The sequence below is a fragment of the Mercenaria mercenaria genome, chromosome 19 (assembly GCF_021730395.1).
Source record: "Mercenaria mercenaria strain notata chromosome 19, MADL_Memer_1, whole genome shotgun sequence".
Classification (NCBI taxonomy): Eukaryota; Metazoa; Mollusca; class Bivalvia; order Venerida; family Veneridae; genus Mercenaria; species Mercenaria mercenaria.
Window position 1 is genome coordinate 14,580,307 of NC_069379.1, and position 8,325 is coordinate 14,588,631.

Consider the following 8,325-nt stretch of genomic DNA (forward strand, 5'->3'; position numbering starts at 1 on the left):
AGAAAATGACACACCACGGAAAACAACAATGGCCGCGCCGTTACAACAAAGGTGCAGGTTTGGGAGATAATTTTGCAAAAAGTAAATAAGATATGAGACTGAAAATTTAATACAATGAGGATAAAAGTATTGGCTTTTAAATGAGATCATTTTCATCTTTCTGCGATCAGAAATAAGTTCAAAACATTGATTTGAAATGACCCCGTCATTCACCATTTATCGTCTTTTTTTTTTTTGCATTTTCAGAGAATAGGGTCACGTAAGGTCGCTACGTCATCACTCACGTCATTTAGGAGCTGGACATAACAATATCAATATGGCTTTCAACGGTCACAAGTATTTCTCTGAAATAAAATCATTTTATTGTGTTTGTAGATGGAGGATTGGAAAAAAACTTTATGAGAAAATACATCTCAGAATGCCTGCCGTTAAAAATTACCAAGGATGGAGGCGGATGCATGATACAGGAGCTGAAAAAAAGGTAGGTGTATGTTTTCATCTGTCACTGCTCAGTATGTTGATTGTGATTTGAACTTTTGAAGTGGCTAAGCTTTCTTAGATGCTCAGTTGTACCTAATAAATATACTTATAGACCAGATTCTGTCTCATTTCATGTATATAAAAAATTAATAAGCACTTTGACTGAATGAATCTTCAAAAAATCAATGATAGAATGATGTTTTGCTTATTTTTTTTTCAGAGCAACATGTCCAGACCTAGCTTAAGATCTTCAGCTCTCTCGGTTTATATACTGGATTTGGACGGGAGAGCTGAAGTGCACTCCGTAGGGAAATCATACCAATAATTGTGTCAGAAATCTGACACGCTCGCGTTTGTACATTTTAAAAGAAATCGGCAGCAGCCCTTTCTGATCAGTTAATATATAGTAAAATCTACCATTGTGCCATATTTTACGCATTAAAACCCATAATTGATGGCAGAACTACCTGACAATTTCGAACTGGTCTGAAACGTTTACTCTACGCCGCCATCTTGCTCCTTTGAAATACGAGACTGACCTTTCACCCGCGCGAACCGCTAAGAGAGCACTCACATGTGCCGCTTCGTATTTGAAGTTGCATCAGCATCCCGGTGGCACAAACACTTGGGAAAATGGTTATTTTTTATTGAAATTGATTTGAATTATTACTTCCATAGATAAATCCTTAAGAAAACTTGTATGTATAAATCATTTCTTTTGTTTACAAGGTGCTCTACAGACTCTACATGTGTATTTTTAGCGGCTCGCGCTGTTACGTCATGCGAGAATCTCGTTGTAGCTATTCAACAATGGCCGCCGAAATGATGCTGATCTAGCAGTGACTTGTAAAAATCGGCGATTTTATTGTAAGATTTGCTTCCAGAATTTGATAAATGGTGTTAACTGATGTAGAAGTGATTACTTTATCAAGATATCCATACATCTTCGTTCAAAATTTCAGTTGACTACGTTTGCGACGAAAAGTTGGACAACTTTTTATTTTGGTATGGTTTCATAGTAGGCCTGGTCCAAAACTCTAAAGCCGCAACTCAAAGAGCTATAAAAATCTTCTTTGCGCAACTATGAAAAAAATAAAATATAAAAAAGCGGCATTTAGAGTTTTGGAAGCCAGGACTAGTCCAGACCTGCAAAATATTTACAAGCATAGACTGAAGAAGTGTGAAGCATACTGAAGTGATGTGTGTGTGTGTTCCACAGCAATAAATTATGGAAAGAAAAGCAGGTATTTATTTTTACAAAATAATCTCTATTGAATTTTAGCAAACATAATGCCTTTTCAGCTTCATCACAGTGTAAGGCTGTAGAAACTTTGTAATAAATTTATGTAAGGCAGAAAACTTGAAAATCTAACACTGTTTGAAGATATATGAACTAGCTCAGCTTTCAGAAATGTTCAGAAAATATTTCTAGACTAAATTTCATCTCATTCATTGTGTGTAAAAATACATAAGCACTTTTACAGAATGAATTATAAAGATGTATTGATTTTCTAATGATTTGCTTATTGTTTTTTCAGTGCACTGCAGTGAATTGCACAGGCCAAGATGTCTCAAGTTGTACATTCAAACAGAAGTGATGGGTGACAGGCTTTTACTAGCAACTTGTGAAGAAAAATCAGGTAGCTATTCATTTTACAAATATTGAATTAAAAAAAAATACAATACCATTTCAGCTTGATGCTTGAACTTTTTGTTGTATTTTCTATACTGGAGGCTGTCAGTATCAAGTGTCATTTTACATTTGATTTGTGTGATGCACAAAAAAAAATATGAACAGTGAGTTACAGATGCAATGATAGATTTTCCTCAGCATATTTCTTGAGAGAGAAAAAAAAATAGATTTTCATTTCAACAAGCATAATTTCATTTCAGCTTCATATGTTTGCATTGAATTACTTTGTTAGAAAATTTGAAATGCCATTCAGTCTTATATTTTTTTTCTATTACAGGTAGCTAGAGCAGAGACCAGATGCTGTGATTGATGCAAACAGGGAGAGACGTTTTACAATTGAAATGATAGACTCTGATATTTGCATGTATTGTTTTGTATGATGAACTTTGTCCGTGCAAGTGGCTATGCCCGTAAAAGAGGCACACTTTTGCTCATTGTGTTTGTTATCTTTTTAAAAATATATAAAGTAATGGTAAAGGTCTCCGAGATGAAGGTTTAGTGTTGTTGTCTGTATTATAAGAGTCTAGTAGCCTGTCCTGTCTGTCCGCAGTCAATACTTTGCCAGCTTGTTTGCTAAGTACACTGTCCCTATGAAACATTAAGAAACACTGGCATTCACCAGTGTGAGTAAACATGTTCACTCATGCTGGTAGTGCCTTTGTGTATTAAGTGTACTTGGTAGGCAAGTGTGGTCTATCACATCTCGGAGATACATATAATTAGATCAAGTAAGGGTCGTTGACAAAGATAAAATGAGACGTGTTATACTATTTAACTATACTTCTGAGATACTCAGTAAGGTAGATACTCCTTCAAAATTTCAACACTGAACAACAAAACTCTTGATTTCTGACTGATCATTTTTCTTGAACGTCTCATTTTATCTTTGCCACTTTGCTTCAACCGCAGGCTACTGCCCCTTTTTGTTCACCAACGCTTCCCCCTATAAGGTTCAGCTGGAATTCGGCGAGTCAACCGATTAAACGTTCCAAAGTTCAAAATCATGCACGGTACGTTTTAATTGAGCCGATACCGAGAGATTTCCTAAGAATGTTTTTAGCACCATTCACGTCTCTGTTTGTAATGTAATCGCAGCTTGGATTTGTGCACTTGAATGTTTCACTGCCTCCTAATTTGCTGTTTATAGTTCCACATTCACTGCATGTTTTGGACGTATAGCTTTCATCTTGAACGATAACATTGGTCTTTGTGCCTTTGGCCCGATACACGAGCCTTTCACGAAACTTGCAATGATTCCACACTGTCAGATGACGTACGGATTTTTTGTTGATACGTCTTCGTTTTCCATTACATTGCCTTCGAATGATACTAGGTATGCCTATCTTTCCAATGGCTACGTACGAGTATTGCATCAGATTGTATGTACAACGAAGATGTACCCATCTGATAACATTACCTAGTTGATAATACACCTTTTGTAATTGTCTTTGCCGATCTTTTTTTGCTTGGGGCTGCTTTCGCCGTATGGCTGCTTGCATTTTTGAATTAACATAGTCTTTTTTTGCGTGCAGACTGTCAATCTTTTCTATGGTGCTCCCGACCCGGCGCTGACTTTTCTTTTTCCTGTGCCATTTTTCCCCCTTTTTCTTTGTCCGTTTACGAACTGGCTTAGATGGCGCTTTACATCGAGATGCAATTTGAAATGCCCGTGGCTTTGATGGATCGTATATTGTCAAGAACGTTCTTCCGCCAGGATCGATGCCACACATAGAATCGAATGGTTCGTCGTACCGTTTGCTCCTCGTGTAAGTTGGATCGCATGGTATATGTAAGACGAACTTTCCTTTCGCTGTCTTGACGATCTTAACGGCATGTTCTAAAGGTGGCAGTTTGCTCACTGGTTTAGACAAGCGCAGGAATCGATTTCTTACATCCTTCCTTCGCATCGTAAAATTGTCAGCCATGACCGATAAACAGTTGTTTAGGATATCATAATCGTCACTGTCCGTCTCCTTCAATTTACGAATTAGCGCCTTCTGAATCTCAAACGCTCCATGACTTGGATTCATATCGTCCTTGTCTTTAAGACTCACGGTCTTGATGTACTTTTTCTTCTTCCTTTGGTTCGTTAATGCCGACTTGTACATGGTACAGAAATCTTTACACGCTGCGTCTCTGATCTTTGTCATCTTGTTATTGAAATACCAGTCGTCGTTGTTGTTCATTCTGAAATCTGTTGGAACGTCACTGGAATTAGTCTTACTCACATACTTCTGCAAGTCATACTCTTTAGGCTTCAGATTTTTTTCACAAACGAGATAGTTGCACCAGTTGTAAGCGTGATTGCTCACTCTTAACATCTCGTTCAGCACTCTTTTCTGATTTCGAGTTGGACGTATTCCAACACTGAAAGTCGTCATGAATGGTTTTTCGTCTTCCAGTTTCGCTCGCTTCCTTGTTCGTTCGAAATCAGATGCAAACACCTTGTTGTGTGATTCTCCATCCTTCGCAAATTGAAACCAACACTCTAGGTTTTGGTGCTTGAACACATGTGCCGCTTTCCAAAGCGTTAAAGGAGAGAGGCTTCTCTTGCGATTCATAGTCGTTGTTTAATCTGAATGCAGGCAGCTGGCAGCTTTTATGCCATTTACGAGACACTTATCACAAATATTATTTTTTGGTCTTGGTTGCGTGTTTCTAGTATTTTAGCCTTAGCATCTTAGCATATGTTTTTCTGCACAAGTGTACGAGAATGCTGTTACGAATCCTTGTGATTTAACTCTTTCATTACAGAAATGATCATGCCTTGAGTTGTATTATAGACAAATGTTAAGGCATACTGGAGAAAACGTTGCATAAATTATGGGCCTTGTATGTGTTATATCGATTTCTGTCGTGGTAAGAAAAACAAGCCAGTTTGCTAATCACCTAAAAAAGCAGTGATTTCTTTGTTTTTAAGTTTGTGTCAATTTCAAAGCAAAATAGATGGTCTAAACTAGGCATCAAGGGTCTTCAGCATGTAAAAATATCGTGTCCAATTCTCCAGTATGAATTGACATTTCGTTTTTCAATCATAAGCTAATCAGACATCGGCCTGTAAATGTACAGTACCAAATTTCCGTGGCTCTGCATTTAACGGGCTTGCCACCGTCATGTCTCCAAGTACCACCATCTGAGAATTCAATTTAGTTGCTTACTAAATGTAGTTACATTGAGATTCACCGATGTTTATACTGGACCATGGCTGCATTACAGAAATTTGGGATAGAGTGCCAAATGATAGAAGAAACAGAGGGAAGAAGTAGTGTTTCGAATTTTGAACGATCAGTATCTCTGCCAGACATTGTCATGCTTGTCCCCGAACACCTATCGTTACACTCGGACGACAGGGCTGTTCAAAGGTGATAGCGAGCATCTCGATAGAGAAGTGTAGCTCTTCCAAAGAACGTGGTACGCACATGTTATATCTGACAGACAATCGCAGCAATGATGGGCCAAGTAATTCCCCGTACTAGCGTCATTGCCTACCGAGCACAGAGTCGGGCCGAAGCCAGCATTAACGCTTGACCCACGCTGATCGTTTTGCCAAACAGCGAGTGTGTGTTAAAAGAAGTAAGACAGAGGAAGAAGTAGAAGCCAAATTCGCATTCAAATTGACCAGATCGGTATATTCGCAAGACATTGGCATGCTAGTCCCCGAACACCTTTCGCTACACTTGGACGAAAGGGCTGTTAGTAGGTGATAGCGAGCATCTCAATAGAGAAGTGTAGCTCTTCCTAAAAACGTGGCACTGACATGCTATGAAATGCAAACAATCATCGCGATGACGGGCAAACTAATTCCCCGCACCGGCTTCATTGCCTACCAAGTGCGGAGTCGGGCCGAAGCCAGCATTGACAGTTTACCCGCGCCGATCTATCAAAGTCAATCTGAATGAGAACTTTCGGTTGCCGTTCGGTCCATTAGCATTAGTAATTTTGATTTTTGTTTTTTATGAAGAGCAAGAGAAGAGAGAAAAAGGTTGCATCGTTTTATGTGCAGCTGTTAAATGCCAAATAAGCTGTACACTTGATACAACATTGAATTTGAAGCTTTGATTTTTTTCAATTACAAGTAAGATCTTATGTTTGCCAAAGTTCATAAATTTTGATGTCACTTATGTTATCATTTAGCAGTGTGAGCAAGCCAAGAGTCGTTTTCTTAAATTAGCTAAACAAGTAAGGATATGAAAACGCCCCTTGCCGTACTCCACCACCAATGATAAAAGTGACAAAGCCCTGTGAAGAGAAACACATTCAATAGCTACAATAAGTTGTGCACAACTTTAAGACTTAACAACTAACATCTAAGACATAACTATCATATCTAAACATCTTAACACTATTCTTATACTAAGGTTGCAAAGGTCCCGTCGCTCTCGTTTCAAACAACTTGTCATTGCTCCTAACATGCAAAAAAGCTGAAGGAAAAAATGTGGTTCGTTAATTGGCTATCGCATTTTCTGGCGATCTGCAAAAGCACTGAACGATCAACAGGTGACCATGTCTACCGTCAATATCGGAAAGCAGCATCAACATGATGCAAGACTCAAACAGTAGACACTCAGACGACCTCGAGAGTAAGTATATATCATCTCGAGTGTCATTTCAATCAAGAGAAAATTCCAGCTGTCTTAGGCTGGAAAGATATTCGCCACTATTGCGGGGACAGGAGCTCAACCGTCTTTCCGTTGTCGGTATAGCGAGTCTCCTCACCCTAAGTGGTTACGCCGAACACTGGACATTCTCAATTGATCGAAACCCCGGATCAAGTTCTAGCCGAACCAAGACTTGGCATCGCTATGCCAATGTGCGTTGCCAGTCTTATGACCTTACCAAGTCCTAACATATGCATTTCGAGAGCGACGCGACTTTGCCATAGTACTCACCCCAGGTATTCTTCATCTGTCTTGTACTGCACATACCACGAATAACACTTTCAAATCCATACTTGAACATTTTAACACAAGAAAATTTTTTAAAAAAAACTGACGCGGAAACACCTTGAAATTTTGGTGAAATCCGCCCGACCAACTGAACAACTGAGCTTGTGCAGCCGCTTTTAAAGGCTCGCCTGCCGAAAAATAACAAACTGTGACGTCACGAACGATTTGATTGGTTGATAGCTTTAAAATTAGTTTTGTCCCACAGGACGAGTCTACACAAAAAGTAACTAGCCAATCAGCGTCAAGCATTTTTTCCTCAAGTTTTAAGTGGTCACATGACCAATTGTGCAGCCGTAGAGAGCGGACGTGTTTTTGCATTGCTCTCGCTAGCTGTGTGACAACATGAAATGGTTGGATCTGGCAAAAATTGACATAGTCCTAGGTCCCAAAGTATGTTCAGAGTACTTGAAATGGCCAATGCCAAATTTTCCTTAAATACTTAAAAACAACGTGTATGGACCATATTAGGAGATCTGTCTCTCCCACATTAGACAGATTCGTATAGTGTCACTGATGCTGTTTGACCAAACATGAAATCCTACATATAATGTAAAACTCTCAAGATGGGCTGTTTTGGAAAGTTTGTCCCGTACATACAAGCATACAATGCTTTGACATTCCTAATGTATCATCACGTTGTAATAGGAGGACAACATCATATCTGACTAAGGTCGCCCTTTAGCTGCCACAAGGTAAAAGGGCGATCATGTTCTCTATCGTGAAAAACTTGACGACGAATTAAATGTCTCAAGCATACAGTATTGACCAAAGGCAATTGGCATACAAGGACACAATTGCTTTGACATTCAGGAGAAGTTTCTCCCACCGATCCTAAAGGCTGGGTTCAATGCAATACATTTGACATTCCAAATGTATCATCATGTTGTAATAGGACAAAATCATATCTGACACTATCATGTATCAGCTCGACTGTTTTGTCAAATTTGTCCTGTAATGCAAAGGCAATGGGCATGCAAGGACACAATTACTTTGACATCCAGGAGAAGTTTCTCCTTCAAGATGCTAAAGACTACGTACTTTTGATGAAAACAATGTAGGACAAAATGTTCAACATCAACATCATGTTGTTTTATCCTACTGAGGGGGATTAGGAGAAAAGCATAGTGACCTTTTGCATTGATGGCAGTTTCACGGATTGTAGGAGAAAAATGCATCGGGACAAAATTCCATTATCATGTTATTTGT

The 8,325-nt window shown here is 38.9% G+C and overlaps 1 protein-coding gene and 1 long non-coding RNA gene across 2 annotated transcripts; one reads left to right on the forward strand and one right to left on the reverse strand.

Moving 5' to 3' along the window:
* Positions 1-1,532: 1,532 nt before the first annotated feature.
* On the forward strand, positions 1,533-2,642 carry LOC123539803 (uncharacterized). Its single transcript, XR_008368675.1, has 3 exons — positions 1,533-1,724; positions 2,019-2,120; positions 2,451-2,642. It is a non-coding gene; the product is annotated as an uncharacterized LOC123539803 (long non-coding RNA).
* Positions 2,643-3,174: 532 nt separating this feature from the next.
* On the reverse strand, positions 3,175-4,734 carry LOC123541854 (uncharacterized). Its single transcript, XM_045327476.2, has one exon. The coding sequence runs from the start codon at positions 4,732-4,734 to the stop codon at positions 3,175-3,177; it is 1,560 nt and encodes a 519-aa protein (XP_045183411.2).
* Positions 4,735-8,325: the final 3,591 nt, after the last annotated feature.

What these genes read in the sequence shown, in the direction of transcription:
- LOC123541854 (XM_045327476.2), bottom strand. Translation starts at nt 4,734, where the DNA reads ATGAATCGCAAGAGAAGCCTCTCTCCTTTAACGCTTTGGAAAGCGGCA.